This window comes from Benincasa hispida, chromosome 9, assembly GCF_009727055.1.
Source record: "Benincasa hispida cultivar B227 chromosome 9, ASM972705v1, whole genome shotgun sequence".
In the NCBI taxonomy this organism is placed as follows: Eukaryota; Viridiplantae; Streptophyta; class Magnoliopsida; order Cucurbitales; family Cucurbitaceae; genus Benincasa; species Benincasa hispida.
In genome coordinates this window covers 37,625,446-37,643,017 of record NC_052357.1, presented here as the reverse complement: position 1 = coordinate 37,643,017, position 17,572 = coordinate 37,625,446, and the positions used below count along the sequence as shown (strand labels likewise).

The 17,572-nt window shown below is 40.0% G+C and overlaps 2 protein-coding genes across 2 annotated transcripts; one reads left to right on the top strand and one right to left on the bottom strand.

Annotated features, from left to right (window-relative positions):
* Positions 1 to 686: 686 nt before the first annotated feature.
* Positions 687 to 17,342, top strand: LOC120086966 (ubiquitin carboxyl-terminal hydrolase MINDY-3). Its single transcript, XM_039043794.1, has 7 exons — positions 687 to 1,349; positions 1,843 to 1,921; positions 13,620 to 13,771; positions 15,104 to 15,227; positions 15,372 to 15,557; positions 16,099 to 16,170; positions 16,259 to 17,342. Exons 1-7 carry the CDS (start codon positions 958 to 960, stop codon positions 17,081 to 17,083), a joined length of 1,830 nt encoding a protein of 609 aa, XP_038899722.1. The 5' UTR covers positions 687 to 957; the 3' UTR covers positions 17,084 to 17,342.
* Positions 4,749 to 9,795, bottom strand: LOC120086968. Its single transcript, XM_039043797.1, has 2 exons — positions 6,534 to 9,795; positions 4,749 to 6,482 (listed from the first exon to the last, which is right to left on the bottom strand). The coding sequence occupies exons 1-2, from the start codon at positions 6,975 to 6,977 to the stop codon at positions 6,141 to 6,143; spliced, it is 786 nt and encodes a 261-aa protein (XP_038899725.1). The 5' UTR covers positions 6,978 to 9,795; the 3' UTR covers positions 4,749 to 6,140.
* Positions 17,343 to 17,572: the final 230 nt, after the last annotated feature.

Genomic DNA, 17,572 nt, shown 5'->3' with positions numbered 1-17,572 from the left:
TCGCATTTTATAACGTATCGCACTAAGGATGTCCATGTTTATCGTACCCCTAACGTGATTATCATTTCTATCACGATTTTTATTTTTCTTGTGTGTTTTCTCCATTTTCCTCACAGTTTGTTGTTTTTTTCCGTGAAAAACATGAAAATCGTGATATAGATGACCATTTTGGTAGAGTTACATGGTCATCCTCAACGTGATACATTATAAAATGTGTTATTTTTTCATTTCTCACAGTTTGATCATCGTATTATGACTACGATAAACATGGTCATTCTCAACGATACTTTAAAATGCGATAGTACGTTCTGACGTAAGCAAAATGTAGATTTCATACATTTATAAGAAGTGAGTTATTGATTCTAAAGAACCTTCAAAAGCGTCATCATTAATAGAAAAAAAAAAGGAAAAGAACTCTTAAATTAAGAAGAAGGATTAACCAAGTTACCACGATTCAAATCAGAAGTTAAAAAAGGCAATAACCAAAACAGCTATTATTCAACCAATAATAAATGGTAGAAAGAAAAAAAAAAGAAAAAAAAAAAGGAAAAGTAGCAATGGCGATTTAGAAAATCTGTCTGCGAAATTCAAAAGCCAAAGTAAAACGACACCGTTTCTTGACCACTCGGACCATCCCGCAATTGCATACAAATTTACAATCCGAAATTCGGGAGGCAAAAGGAAAAAGAAAAAAAGAAAAAAGAAAAAAGAAAAAAGAAAAAAGAAAATAAAAGAAAAGAAATTTCAATCCATCATTTCCAAATTTGCAGTACAAATTTCTTCCGTCACCTGCTTTCTTCTAAGATCGAATTCTTTGGCAGTCTCATCGAATTCTTCCTGTTTTCGCTTGATTTCAATCCTCAAAACAAAGATATATGATATTGATTTAAGCTGTTGGAATTGTTGCCTTAATTGGCTTAAGCTAGGGCTTGTTGCTCCCCGATCTGTGGGAATTCAATGGCGGATCAGGAGGAGGAAGACCTCCGGACGGCTCTACGGATGAGCATGCAGCAGCACTCACCGCCGGAACCTAAACGGAGCAAGCCCAGGGATTCCCCACTCGGAGCTCCGACTTCCTCATCGGAGGAGTCTCCAGAAGTAAAGAGTCGTAGGTTGCAGCGGGAGCTTATGGCTGCTGCTGCTGAGAAGCGAATGTTGGCCGCTAAGAGTTATTCCGTAGCAGTGGGTTCTGCATCAAAGTCGGTGAAGAAAGGGAAGGAGTTAAGTGTGAAGGACGTGAATTTGGGGAAGGAATTGTTGGAGATTGAAGCGAACCAGTTGTTTTCGATGGTGTTCGGGGACGAGGTTTCCAAAGAAATACTTGCGCAATGGAGTAATCAGGGCATAAGGTGTGCTAAATCTGTACTAGCATCGCCTTCTATGAGAAGTTTAAGTTTTAGGATGGGTATTAGTCTTATATTATGCTCTGGTTCTGCTGTATTTATTGATTTTGCTACTTGATTTCTATATGATAGAGGAACGTTATTGTGGAATAAGACGGCTGCAATGGTATAGATGGCTTATACTTAGAATAGGACGTCACAGTTTAAAAATTTGAAAGGTGCCATTTTTTTTTGGTTGATATACATCATGTATCTGACATTGATTCCTGATATATTACAGCATTTCTTTTTTATCCTTGAATTCATCAATTGTGGTCCACTTCCACTTGTTTAAACTATGATTGGGAAATTTGAATTGTATTCTGATTGAAATGTATCATTTCTTTCCTTGGAAAAATTAGTTCAAGCAGTGTTAGTTTGAGTTTTAAAAGAGTCAAAATATATATGACATGTTCATTTCAATACCCATACTAGCTAATACGTAAATGACTTTCTTTAGGTTTAGCCCCGATCCAGAAACATCAATGGGCTTAGTGCAGCATGAAGGTGGGCCCTGTGGAGTCTTAGCAACTATCCAAGTAATCCTTAATTTCTCAGAATATAGTCTTTAGTATATCTCACGGCATCTAATTTGACATTTAAGTTGCAAATCGTAATGCTTTCAAAATATCTGCCTTTCTCTTACTTTGCACGTGCATTTATGGGTATCCACAGCAAACTTCTGAAGTCCTTCCCCATTTATTGTTTTGCCGTTGGTTAAAAAAAAATGAAAATCCGAGGCTAGTGACAGCTTTGCATGTGAATATGCTGATGCAACCTGCCAGACTTTGTTTTAGGCAGTAAGAAACATTTCATTGAAGGTGATTACAAGAAAGCTCTCCAATTGAAAAAAAAAAAAAAGAAAAAAAAAAGAAAAGAAGATAAACTAAATGAGTAAAAGGATGCATAAATTTACACCAAAGAAACACATTAGCTAAACCAAATCCATAAACCACTCAAAAGGAGAGGAGGATCCCTGAATAGATGACCATTACATTCACTCCAAAGCATCCTGAAGAACGCTCACACAATAGCCAACCAGATTGTTCTTTTAGGACCACCAAAAGGATGTCCCACTAATAAAGAAGCAAGAAGATCAGATATAAAATTTGGACAAACCAAAGACCAGCCAAAAGCTTCCAAAATAATATACCAAAAGCGACTTGCAAAAGAACAATGAGCAAATAAGTGAGGTGGAGATTCAACATGTCAATGACATAAGTGGCATAAAAAAGGGGGAGAGATGCATGTAAGGCATCCACCTTTTTAGTCTATCAGTCGTAAAAGTAGCACCAAGACTAAGCTCCCAAAGAAAAATCCTGATCTTTTTGGATAACGATCTTGCCAAATAATAGAGTAAAGATCCTTCCTAGTAGAATCTCCGAACCCACCAAATCCGCCATGAGAGATTTGATTGTAAAAGTCGAGGAGGGATCAATAGGCCAAGTCCAAGTATTTGATGTAGGGCGGATGCTAACAGAAGATAAGTAATGAGATAAATTAGCCCATTTAGAAATCTCCGAATCATTAAGATTATGACGAAGGTGCATATCCCATGAAGCTGAATCATCAATCCACACATCAACCGCAATATTATCAAGGGTGTAGAGCAAGACAAAAAAGATGGGGGAACGTACTAGAGATAATGCCCCAACTGAGCTAGGAATCTTTCCTAAAAGAAGTAGAAGAACCATTACCAATGCGACGTTGAGCACGACTAGCAACCAAGCAAATAGTCTGACAAATAAATCTCCATAGGGAATTTCAAGAACCTTAATAACTAGATGTTGGCCAAACTCTATCAATTAATGCTTAGCCACAATTAACTGCTGCCATAAAGTATCCCGTTCAACAAGGAAATGCGAAATCTATTTAGCCAAAAGAGCTGAATTACGATGGTGAAAATTGCCAATACCAATACCACCCATTAATTGAGAATGCTATGCAATCTCCCCGTTCACATTATGCATACCACCATCACCATGAAAACCTTCCCAAAAGAAGTCTCAAACCATCTTTTGTAGATTATTGATGATCAACGAAGGAGCACGAAACAAGGATAGATAATAAGTAGGCGTGCTAGAAAGAGTAGCCTAAATGAGCGTATGTCTCCCACCTTTAGAGATGAAGGCATACTTCGAATATGAAGCTTTTGTTGAATCCTCTCAACAATCGGATGTCAAAAAGTAGCTATTCCTAGGATTCCCATCGAAAGGCAAGCCTAAGTTGGTAGACGACCAGCAACCCCATTTACAACCAAACATGTTCAACATCCATTCAAAATCAGAATCAAGAACATTAATTCCAAGCAACTCACGTTTAGAGAGATTAATTTTTAATCCTGAAGCATGCTCAAAGATACAACATACAAACAATATAAAAAAGGTGTTGCATAGTAGCAGGATCTGCAATTGAGAACAATAAAGGGTCATTTGCAAATTAAAGATGATTCAAACAGAAAGATGAAGTACCAATAGCATGAGTAGCAAGAAGACCCAAAGATGCACTATGCTTCAGAAGATGACTCAGACAATTTGCAACCAAAATGAAGAGGAAAGGTGATAGAGGGTCCCCTTGGTGAACTACGGGAAGGTTCCTCAAGGACGATCATTAATAATGATAGAATAGTTGGCACTAGAGATGCAACTTCGAATCCAAAGTCGCCAAAGAGGGCAAAACCTTTTGCCTAAAGCACAATTCAAGAAATCCCAATCCACAGTATTAAAAACTTTCTCAAGATCTAACTTAAGAGCCACACTAGCTTTTTTATAGAAGAATCCGTCATCAATTAACTCATTTTCCATGAGTGAAGCATCGAGGAACTGTCTATTAGCCACAAAAACCAGCTGGTTGGCAGCAATAGTAAAAGGAAAAAACCATTTAAGATGATTGGAAAAAACTCGAGCAATAATTTTGTATGAACAAGGAAGGAACTAGGCTAATAGGGAGGTAATCGGAGAAAAATTTAGAGTTAACCTTTTTCAAGATCAGACAGATGTAGGTCTCATTCAATGATGCATGTATAATTATTGAAAGTAAAGGAGAAAAGAGATAACACAAGGTTTACGTGGAAAACCCTAATACAGGGAGAAAAACCACGATAGAGAAGTTTTTATTATTATAATGTCATACATACAAGAGACCCCGACCTCAGATAGAAATAGAATGAGGGAAACCCTAATTTTAGTAGGCATAAAGGAAAAGACAAATATGCCCTTAGGGCTAATGCACCATATTTCAACACTCCCCCTCAAGTTGGGACGTAGATATCAGCAAGACCCAACTTGCTAACACAAGCTTCAAACGTCTGTCTTGGTAATCCTTTGGTAAGAACATCTGCAACCTGTTGNGTAGATATCAGCAAGACCCAACTTGCTAACACAAGCTTCAAACGTCTGTCTTGGTAATCCTTTGGTAAGAACATCTGCAACCTGTTGGACTGAAGGGACATAGGGAATACAGATTACCCCGTGGTCTAACTTCTCTTTAATAAAGTGTCTGTCAATTTCAACGTGCTTGGTTCTATCATGTTGTACTGGATTGTTGGCAATGCTGATGGCAGCCTTATTATCACAATACAACGTCATGGGACCTGGACTGTCTGGTGAAGATCAGCCAAAACTTTCTGTGACCATATTTCTTCACACACTCCCAGACTTATAGCTCTATACTCTGCTTCCATATTGCTTATGGCAACTACACCCTGTTTTTTACTCCATTAGGTCACCAAATTTCCCCATAGAAAGGTACAATATCCCGAGGTTGACTTTCTATCTCTCATTGAACCTGTCCAATCTGAGTCAGGATATGCTTCAATGCTCCGTGTCTCATATTTTCTGAAAACTAACCCTTCCCTGAGGTAGACTTCAGATATCTTAGAATTCGAGTCACTGCTTCCATGTGTTTCTCATACGGATTCTGTATGAACTAAATTACCACACACAACATAGGAGATGTCGGGCCTAGTATGAGACAGGTAAATCAGTTTTCCTACAAGGCATTGATACCTCTCCTTATTTACAGGCACTCCTTCCGTAATGTTTTTCAGTTTGCCATTGACTTCAATAGGAGTTTCAATGGGTTTGCATCTAGTCATTCATGTTTCCTTTAATAGGTCCAGAGTGTACTTCCATTGAGACACTGATATTCCTGCTTTCGATCTTGCCACTTCCATCCCGAGAAAATTCCTCAGACTACCAATATCTTTGATCTCAAATTCGCCTGCCATCCTTTGTTTTAGTTTAATAATTTCTACCGTATCATCCCCTGATAAAATGATATCATCAACATAAACCACCAAAACAGCAATCTTCCTAATAGTGATTTTTTGGTAAACAATGTGTGATCAGAATGCCCTTGAACAAACCCTTGGGATTTAACAAACACTGAACCTATCAAACCACGCTCTCGGAGACTGTTTCAACCCATATAAGGACTTTCTGAGTCTGCAAACATGGTTCCCAAATTTAGCTTTGAAACCTGGAGGAGGACTCATGTAAACCTCTTCTTCTAACTCACCATTTAGGAAAGCATTTTTTACATCTAGTTGATGTAGAGGCCAATCCTTATTCATGGCAATAGACAGAATAACTCGGATCGTGTTGAGCTTAGCCACAGGGGAAAAAGTTTCTGAATAATCAATCCCATACGTTTGAGTGAACACTTTAGCCTTATATCTCTCGAGTGTTCCTTCAGACTTATACTTCACTGTGAACACCCATTTGCAACCAACTGTTTTATGACCTCTAGGGAGAGCCACTAAATCCCAAGTCTGGTTCGCCTCGAGAGCTTCATTTCTTCCATTACTGCTACTCTCCCCTCGGGAACTTCCATGGCTGCATGCACATTGGTAGGTATTGCTAGGGCATCTAGTTGAGTAGTGAAAGCCTTAAAAATAGGAGACAAGTTACTGTAGGTCAGAAAACTGTGCATAGGGTACTTTGTACATGACCTGGTTTCTTTCCTTAGAGCAATTGGCATATCAAGAATGGTATCATAATTGCCAGTTTTCGTCGGCCTCTCTCCAGTATCAAGCTTTTGGGACAATTTTTCACCTTCCTGAGAGTCTTCCAGCACCTCATTACCTCCTGTAATTTCAACCTTCTCTGAGTNAGAGTCTTCCAGCACCTCATTACCTCCTGTAATTTCAACCTTCTCTGAGTTCGTCTCACCATCTTCTATGCGTCCGGACTTCTCTTCAAGGACATTCTCTGAAACAACAAGATCTTGAACCTGAGCTGGTTTCGATGCTTGGACACTTTCCGATAGAACAACAGGAATTTCTTGGGTTTCCTTTTTGAGATTCTTCTTATAGTATGTTATCCAGGGCATTTGTCCAGTAGGGAGGACAGACACTGGAATATCAGAGAGGACAGACCCTGGAATATCAGGACCAGGTTCGGGACTAGATAGACTGGGTTCAGGAACAGGAGAACTAGGCTCAAGATTGAAACTAATAGGTACAAAGTATGTGGAACTGTTAGTCTCTTCACTCGTGGTCTCCCCCTGAAGACGACTAACGGGAAAGAATGGTTCATCTTTAAGGAACGTGACATCCATAGTGACAAAGTACTTTCTGAAGGTGGGTGAAAACATTTATAGCCTCGCTGATGAAGGGGATACCCAATGAACACACACTTTTGAGCTCGTGGGGCAAACTTAGTTCGATGAGGACCATGAGTGTGAACAAAAGTTGTCCACCCAAACATACGCAGAGGAACTTCAGGCGTAAGACGTGTAGACTGGCAGGACTTTTTAAAGCACTCAAGGGGTGTTTGAAACTTTAGAACACGCGAAGGCATCCTATTAATGAGAGATGGCTGTAGTGAGGACTGTGTCTCCCCATAGGTACGATGGGAGAGACGTCGAAATCATCAAGGAACGAGTAACTTCAATGAGATGACGATTTTTTTTCGTTTAGCCACCCTATTTTGTTGCGGAGTATAAGCACAAGAGTTTTGATGGATGATCCCTTTTGACGTTAGGAATTCCCGGAGGGTGTGATTGACAAAGTCACGTCCATTGTCACTTCGAAGGATGAAAATCTTTGTATTAAACTGAGTTAAGATAGTGGTATAGAATTGTTGGAAGGTAGACAGAACCTCGGATTTATCAGCAAGGAGGTATACCCATGTAAGTCGGGTATGATCATTGATGAATGTGACAAACCATTGTTTACCGGACAGGGTAGAGATGTTCGAAGGGCCCCAAACATCACTGTGGATCAAGTGGAAAGGCTGGGTAGGTTTATAAGGCTGAGAGACAAAAGAAACACGAGACTGTTTAGCACGTATACAGACATCACAAGACAAAGAAGAAATATTCACATTATGGAATAAATGAGGAAACAAATATCTCATATATTGAAAACTTGGATGTCCAAGACGAAAATGCCACAATAAATAATCTTTTTCAGACATAGTAAATGAAGATAAAAGACTAGTTCTAAATAAATTCCTGGAGGAAGCATCTTCAGAAAGGAAATAGAGGCCCCTGTCATATCGGGCAGTGTCAATCATCTTCCCCGAGCTTAAGTCCTGAAACAAAGCAGCATCTGATGAGAAGACAACTCTACAGTTCAAATCTTTTGTTATTTTACTTATTGATAACAAGTTGTAAGAAATTTTTGGCACATGTAGGACATTTTGTAGAATTAATCCCTGAAATGGTGACAATTTGCCTTTTCCAGCAACAGGAACGAAGGACCCATCTGCAATACGAATCCTCTCATTTCCAGCACTCGGATAGTACGAGAGGAATTGATCAGATGAGCCAGTCAAGCGATCGATCGCTCCTGAATCTAGAATCCATAACTCATTCCCTTCAAGGAGGAAAGCTAAAGGATTGAGGGTTACCTGATTGAGCAATTGTTTCGATCCCTATGGTACCTGAATCACTTGGGTTGGTCACCGGAGGTTGTGTTTGAGGTTGTATGGCCCCCTCAACCGATTCACTCACCAGAGCACGCCCAGATTTTGACTTGTCATTTGGGGGGTGATGTTTACCATTAAGAGGTGTTGACCATGCAGTTTCCAACACTGATCTTTCGTGTGCCACTGTTTTTTGCAATGCTCACATACTGGGGTGTTTTGCTATTCTGCTTGTCACCATCAGATCCAGAGGATTTCACCCCAAAGGCAGCTAACTCTACAGTGGTAACCCCAGACCCATTCATTGCACTCGATCTATCCTCTTCCAATCGAACCTCTGAGAGACGGTATCGGTTTCTGCCCTAGTATTTGACTCTGAACCGTATCAAATTTGGGGTGCAACCCCACAAAAAAAGCATACGCACGATCAACCTCTTCTATCTTCGAGTATTGAATTCTGTCATGTGGGTAGTTCTAGATGATCTCCCGACATAGATCCATAACAAAGACATCCGGTTGAAGTATGACGTTACATCCATGCTCCCTTGTTTGCACTCATGAACCTGTTTACGTAAAGTATATAGGCGAGCTGCGTTTTTCCTTCTAGAATATAACCTACGAACTGCATCCCAAATATCCCATGCAGTGGCTGAATATAGCAGAGGTTTCCCAATTTGAGGTTCCATGCTACTTATCAACATCGAACGAAGTGAAGAATCTTCTGCCTTCCAGACCCCCTCTTGGGGATCCCCAGGGCTCGGTCACGGTATTTTTCCGGTTAAGTACCCAAATCTATGATGCCCTTCAAGGACCATTTTAATTGTTTGGGACCAAGAGAAGTAGTTTTGGCCATTCAACTTCTCTTCTGTGATCATTCCTGCAGAGTTTCCCAAAGTACCAATTAACAAATTATAAGTAGGTAGAGTAGGAAACACCGTTATCGGGTTTTCTGAATAGATTGGAAGACTGGAAGACTCATGGCCATTCAGTTTTGCCCTAAGAACCGCCATCTGTTGTTGGAGACATGCCAATTGCTGTTGAAGTTCCCCATGGGTCTCTGATCTCGACTGTTTCTGCTCATAGGAGATGGGAATGGAATTCTTACCCATAGAGTCACCCACTTGATATCGAGGCTGAATCGGATACACGTTCAGGAGGAACCCCTATTGCTGGAAGGAACCAAAAAACTGGTTGGAGGCTTCAATCGGGTATTGCCCAAACACCTCGACACGGTTGCTGGAATATGCACGACCAAGTACTGCTGCGGTTGAAGGATGTGCGGCTGACTGGTGCGAGAACGGCTCGGGAGGATGTGCGGCTGACGGTTCGGGAGGAATCGCAAATGGCTGGCGCGGGAGTTGCTTGGACGCGATCGGTTGGTTGCTGGACAGGTGCACGTTTGGCTGACCCGACTTGGACGTTGGAGCGAACCCACTCGACGCCTGCTGCGGCGGTGCGGAAAACAGCGTGTTGACTGGGTTTGGACCGCCTGCCGTCTGGGTCGGCTGCGGCTGCTCAACGGTGCAGCTCCGATGGCTGTAGGGTTGAGGCTGTCTCTTATACACATCTAGATGTGTATAAGAGACAGCGTATACAGACATCACAAGACAAAGAAGAAATATTCACATTATGGAATAAATGAGGAAACAAATATCTCATATATTGAAAACTTGGATGTCCAAGNCTGCTCAACGGTGCAGCTCCGATGGCTGTAGGGTTGAGGACTATCGGCGGCTGCTCCCCAGTCAGCTGTTGCTGTGCTGGGTTCAAGATTGTCCGAAGATATCGATCCATGACCACTTGAATCATGACCATTTTAGTTGGGTCGGCTATTGCTCCATCACCAATCACGTTTGATGACTGAATTTCTTCTATCGGGGCTAGGGTTTCATCACCTTTCTCTGATACCATATTGAAAGTAAAGGAGAAAAGAGATAACACAAGGTTTATATGGAAAACCCTAATACAGGGAGAAAAAAACTACGATAGAGAAGTTTTTATTATTTTAATGTCATACAAGAGACCCCAACCTCATATCTAAATAGGAGGTAAACTCTAATTTTAATAGGCATAAAAGGAAAAGACAAATATGTCCTTAAGGCTAATGCACCATAGTTCAACAATAATACTAGAAGAGAAAAAATTGTGAATCATAGCCAAAATACCATGCTTGGTTGTCCAGGAGAACTTAAAAAATTGAGCAATAAATCCATCAGACTCAGAGGCTTACTAGTGCATAAAGCAAAAATTGCTCTGAAAACCTCATCCTTTGTGAAGGGACACTCAAGATTGGCTGCTTGTTCATTGTTGAGAGGGCACCAATCCACATTGGTAGGAAGAAAACACTGATTCCCATCTTTTCTAAAAAGATTCAAATGGGAATCAAGAAATTTAATCCCAATATCTTCCGCAGACAATAAACTAACCCCCTCCCTAGAGAGAATCTCAGTGATTGAACTCTTATGTTTACGAGTAGCTACAGTATGCTAAAAAATCAATTATTTTCATCCTCCTCATTAAGGCATTTCAGTTTACAATGTTGTTGCCAATAAACAAACATGCTCTTGAGCAATCAAACATTCAATCTGTTCACGAAGCAAATTTTGAGAGGAGATCTGTTCAAACAACCTTACTTGAACAGGATTTGTTCTATAGGTTGTACAGTTGTGTCCTTGAGTTCTAAAGAGAGGAGATCTGTTCAACATTAAGCTGACCGCTATCCTACAAACTATCCAAAAGTTGTTGTTGTGACATAAGTGATGGTAACTTAGGCTCAGAACGCTGTCTTGTTCCAATTGCGGAGGAAAAACTCCAGCTCTTATAACTTCATCACTAGGTCGTGACCAGGCTAGCCAACATATGGGTTATATTAATCCACCATTCCTCCACCAATGCACAGAAAGATGGAATCTGGAGCCAAGAGTTCACAAAATGAAAAGGATAGGGACCTCAACCAATGTTGCCAGATGAAAGAACCAGGGGATACTGAGGTAATTCTGTCCAGACACTTGATTAAAACTGTGCCAAACTTGTTAAGGCAAAATTCAGTAAGCAGGACCTATCCAATAAAGAAAGATATGGAGTAGGGACCGAGCAAGACCAAGTATAACGACCATTACTCAGCAGAATGCTATGCAGATGTTAATTAGAGATCCACCGATTGGAAGCCCACATACTTGAAGAGATAGAAGGATCATGAGATTTCTCCCATGTCCAATGGGTCACATTAAAATCTCCAGCAACGAAAATAAAGGGGTCTATCACAACCAACAATCTTCCCCGAAACAAGTGTTCAAACCATTCCCTATAAGACATTTAACAAATTTAGAAAAGGAGGACAAATTGGAAGTGATCACTTTCTAAGGGTTTTTGGATGTGCCCTTTAGACTCTTTGTAGGCTTGTAGGGTAGGGTCATTTTGACCTTACGAGCAAGTATGTTCCTCATCCATTAGAATGGGTCTTAGGATGAAACTACAAATGAAGGGCAGCCACTATCCAAGTGACCCTACGTTACAAAGAGCTCGGCTCTAGAGGAAATCATGTCTGAAGTTACCTGTGCTCTTGATCAACCAGCCTTGACACCATCTCCTCCTAATCAATTGAGACCCCTGCCCTTGCCGCCGCCCCCGTGCGTCATTTAGTCTTCTCCAAACTCTTACTCACAAAAATATTCATACATATAATCTACTGGTACAATATGATAATAGAGAACATATATTGTTTAGGCCTAAAATCTATGAAGCATGTACACTTTGTTTTTGACAAAGTGTCTATGTTGGACGCAGATAGGTTCGGACAACATTGTGCTTGATGATTAGAGAAAAATCAAAGTACTCTTGAATATGAGCTTCAAGCTTTGCTTTGTAAAGAGGGAAACTTTTTTGGTGGCTTTACAAAGGTGACGTGAACACTAATCTTTTTTAGAAACGGGTACGACTTTTCGTTAAGAAAAATGAAAAAGAGACTAATGCTAAAAAAATTCAAAGATACATAAGAATGTAAAGAAGCTAACAACGCAAATACAAGGAAAACCAAGAAAAAAGAGACTAACAACACATCCAAAAGTACATCCGAAAACAAACAAAGCCTTAAAAGCTTATAAGGGCTTAATGAAAGCATTCCATCCACTGTAGATATCCTGAATTGAAAGCACATAAAAAATAAAACTTGGAACGAGGACACCGAGTGGATGCCTTTAGATAAGCTAAGTCGAAGCGAGCAAAAAGAGTTTGAGCTGACTAATACGAGGGACTTATACTGGGATGTTAACAAATAAAGAGGGACTTATACTGGGATGTTAAGGAATAAAGAGTGGGATCCCAATTGGTAGCTTGGTTGGAACAAGGAGAAACTTCCTATCCCTTTTAAAGGATTGGGTTATAGTAATTTCCATAATAAGAATCTTGCGCTTCTTGTAAAATGGCCAGGAAGATTCACTCTTAAAAAAGATATCTATGTAGAAGAGTTATGGCTGCCAAATTTGGGGTTAACTGGACTGTAAAAGTTTTTGATTAAATATACTATTCTTGATCGCGTAGCTAAATGTGGAACATGGAGGGATTGTTTTACCTTATTATGAACAGTTTCATTTTTGCATGACAACTAACGTGAGCATACTCAATAGGGTTTGCAACGGGGCCGGGGCGGGGCGGGGTGGGGGCGTCCCCCGTCCTCAGCCCTGTAGGGAAAATCCCCGCCCCCGTCCCCGCCATTTGAAGGCGGGATTCCCCATGGGGAAACGGGGTCCCCGTGGGGCCCCATTCGTGGAAGACTTCAATGGAGGGGAGGGATGAGCGAGAGGGGAGGGATGAGCGAGAGCGAGAGCGATACAGAGAGAGCAAGAGGGGAGGGATATTTTGTTGCAGATTGCAGAGAGCGAGAGGGACTGGGGAGGGGATAAAAAATATATATAAATTCGGGGTTGGGGATTAATCGGGGTAGGGTCGCGGATCGGGGCGGGAATACTGTCCCCATCCCTGCCCCGTCCCCGGATGGGGCCCCGAATAAATTCCCCGGTTTGACCCCATCCTCGGTCAAAACCGGGGAATCCCTGCCCCGTCAGGTTTTTTTGCCAACCCTAATACTCAAGTTGCTCAATTGATATAAATCACGTGCCCTTGACCATGAGGTTAGAGGTTCGTATCCTCCACCCCCACTTCGTGTTGAATTAAAATGTTTTGCATGACATAAATGAATCTACTTTAGATAATTAACTAATTTGATGACGTTTATCTTATCTACTGTTTAGGCATTATTGTAGTATTTATTACAATTTGTGCCATATATATTGTCTGATATTTTCTATTTATATTATTGACTTGGTCTGTAATTAATTTTATTTATACCTATTTGGTTTTGTTATGACAGGCATTTGTTCTGAAGAACATTCTTTTCTTTCCGGACGAATTTGGTAAAGTTGCATCAAATATGGCACAGAATTTAGGTTCAAGTATATTATCTAACAGTGAATGTGCTGCATCAAATAATTTTGCTGCTCTTACTGAGGAAGTGAAAAGAAGGTGATTAATCTTTGTGTGGTAAATAATCTATTTTCCAGGTTTGGTCGCTAGTGTTTCAATGGAAATATGTTGGTGTCTCTGTTCAGTTTGTCAATTTTCCTGCTTGAAGAACTTGTGTGCTTGAGCAAGCTAGATTCTGTAGTGCATGGACTCTTGTTCAAATGCATGTTTATTTGCACTTTTTTTTTTTTTTTTTTTTTGTAATATAAATCATTTTCTGGCCACTGCTTGGTTTCAAGGTTGCTCATCAAGTCTAGGAATTTTCTTTCCAGCAATGAATTTCTCACGTCATGCACTTCATCTTGGTGGGTGTGTATGCTTTTCGGTGGCAATGGATGAGCATAGCCTTTTGTCTAATACACGTGATACAACCTTAAATACACAAACTTATCAAAGTCAGAAGTCCACTTGCATCATGCATAAGAAGTGCAGTTGATGTGTTTTTTTTACTTTTAATATTCTTAAGCTGGCGTTTCATATTTGATATAACGCATATGACACCACTGTGAATGTGGACAAACTACTTCAAGTCAGAAACCCACCCATCCTCATTATTCATAAACAAGTGCAATCCAAGTGCTTAGTGAATGTTAACCTAATCAGACATGCTTAAGAATACACATGTATTGAAGTTTGTAGTCTTTATGCTTTGTGTAATGATATTTAATCTAATTTTCTTTTTGGTCTGAACTGAGGTTTTTGTCTCATCCCCGGCTTATTCCTTACCTCTCCAAATAAAAGAAAAGAAAGTCAACCTTTAGTTCTTCTAAACATTTATATACGTATACATGCACGTGTGCATGTGTCTATATGCACAAAGGTGCTAGTGAGATATTGGGCTCCTATGGTACCTCGTATACATTCTGATGATTGGCTGAGCAAATAAGTCAACTTCAAAGTGGATTTGCACACAATTTGTTGTGCATAAAGTGCATATATTTATACAGAAACCATTGTTTGTTGTGACAAGTGCCACACCATGTGGAACACAGCACCATACCATGGGCAGACCGCATGGAGTAAATTCGTACTGTTCTTAAGATTAAATTTTATATCTTATGGGTATGCTCTTGACCATGAGCATAGCCTTCCTATTTCCAATGCACCATCAAGGAATTCTGGAACCAATAAGAGCTTGAATTTCTTACTAGAAAAAATATACCAATTTCTTAAAAGGCGTCTTTGTACTAAATAGGAATTGTAAGTCACGATTCAAATTTATATCATTATATGTAACTTTCCTAGCAATTATAGCTTTCATAGAATGATTATTGTTTAAAGTTAAATGTTTAGAAATTGTCTACTCAAGCAATGTGTAAACTCTTTTGGCAGGGCTTTGATCAGAAGCATGAGTGAGATATTGTTTCTATGTGGAGCTAATAGAAATGCTGTAATAGCGACGTTAAGTGTGCCTGGAAACAGCGATGAAGGATCTGGATACAGTGCAGGAAATGAGGTATATTAGATTTGGCTTGATATTGATGCATTCTGAAGAATCAGTTGGTCATGCTTGAATCCAGTGATTGCATTCTCTTTTTGGGCCATCAAGAGCTTGTTTTCATTTTATTCTTGATCTAATATATGTTTTTCTGTTCCACAGATAATTTCAAATGCATTTGAAGGTCTTTCAATAGAATCAGGCTTGGATTTGCAGAAAGTGCTGAGAGTCACCACATGCACATCACAGGAAAGTGCATTACAGAGGCTTGATGCAGCTCTTCCTGTCTTCCAGAGTCGTATGGGCGCCTTGCTATTCTTGATTTCTGCTTTGCTTTCACGAGGACTGGTATTTTTGTTAAATCACGGTCATTCAACTAGAACTAGTAATAGGTTTTAATTTTTCCTGTGAATTTAAGATTTTAAATACCAATAAATTGATTTGGTTCTATTATTACTGACATAAAGGCAGTATCTTGGCTTTTTTCTGTAAAAGGTGGCCAGAACTTAGATATTCTAGAAAGTCAAACCATCAAGAAAAATAGATAGGAGGGATTTGGGGCAGTACAAGTGTTCATCCATTTTGTCTTATCATGCTCATGTCTTTGGTTTATAGCTCGCAAAGTGGTGATGAATTTTTTTGTGGTTGATCTTTCTTGTAAGTACTGAATTATAGTTTTGCATGTTACAAGTGCCCATTGGCCATTATGCATTGTGAGCCCTATTTTCTGGATTCTTTTTTCTCCACAAGACCTTATAATTTCTGTAATTTATTTATGTAGCAGGAAAAGATTGATAATTGAGTTGAACTTTGCATTATGCATAGTTCTTTCTGATTATCCTTTTAGGATCTTTATATTGTTAATGGCAGTTTAATTTTACTTCTGTAGGATATGGTACAAGCCGACAGGGATGATCCAAGCCTCCCTCTTGTCACTGCTCCATTTGGACATGCTTCACAGGTTCTTTGATATGGATTCTATTTGATTGAACCAAGTAATTTCCTTCAGTTTCTGTACTATATACACGATTTTTATTGTCATGAAACAGGAGATCGTGAACCTACTGCTTTGTGGACAAGCCGTCCCTAATGTGTTTGATGGAAAGATGGACTTAGGTGGTGGAATGTCCCTAAAAGGCATATCTAAAAGCGTGGAAGTTGGGTTCCTAACTCTTTTGGAATCTCTCAATTTCTGTAAAGTTGGCCAATATCTTAAATGCCCAAAATGGCCAATATGGGTGGTCGGGAGTGAGTCACACTACACGGTTCTCTTTGCTCTCGATACTTCTGTACAGGATGAGAATGAACTGGAAGAAAGGGAGTCACAAATTAGGAAAGCATTTGATGGCCAAGACCAGAGTGGAGGTGGTGGTTTCATCAGTGTTGAAGGCTTTCATCAAGTTCTCAGGGAAGCCAATATCAAACTTCAACCTGAGAAACTTGATCATCTTTGCAGTACCGGATTTATAGTCTGGAGTGAATTCTGGCAGGCAATTCTGGAGTTGGACAAAAACTTTGGAGGCCTGAAGGATTCGACAGGATTGATGGGTAAAAAAGTTTTCGATCTTTATCACTTTAATGGGATTGCCAAATCCGATTTAAATGGAAACCAAATAGCCTGTGGAGGTGAGACTCCAATACAAAGACCCAGGCTCACCAAATTGAAGGTTTCAGTTCCACCACGGTGGACTCCAGAGGAATTCATGGCAGATGTGCCTCTTTCTTCTGCTTCAACTGGAAACGAATCCGCTGGTAAAGATGTTGAGGTTTCTAAACCGGAACCATCTCAACATGCCCCACTGGTCGATTGCATCAGAACACGCTGGCCTCGAGCTGTTTGTAGCTGGGCTGGTGATCCTCCTAGTATAGTATGATTTTTTTTTCTCTTTCCTTTGTGCACAATGCATAATGTTGCGGCAAAGAGACAGGGTATTATCATTTGAAAGCACACAAATGGGCATAAAATGTAGTAATTATATCTTCAGGCTGTTTGTGCACGAGTTCTGTGTAATGTTGTAGTTTTAACATTCAATTCGATTTTGACTTGTTGGATTGGATTACTTGAACAAAGGCTTATCTGTAATTTGTTTCTCAAATGATATAAAATTTCTTCCTTTGTGCTTTGGCTGTCAATTGGTAAGGTTTCTTTGGACTTGGGGAGGTCGGTACTAAGCCATTACTGCCATTCTCGTCGCCACAACATCGGTAGCAGTAGTAAATTTCCATGACTGGACTCTGGCGGTGGAACAAATAATTTTATCAGGTGAGTAATTTTGGATGCTTATCAATTCCGTATAGTGAAACTGCTGTGTTACTGATGCTGGCTCTCTCCCCCTCAACATCTAGGTTCTGTGTTAATATTA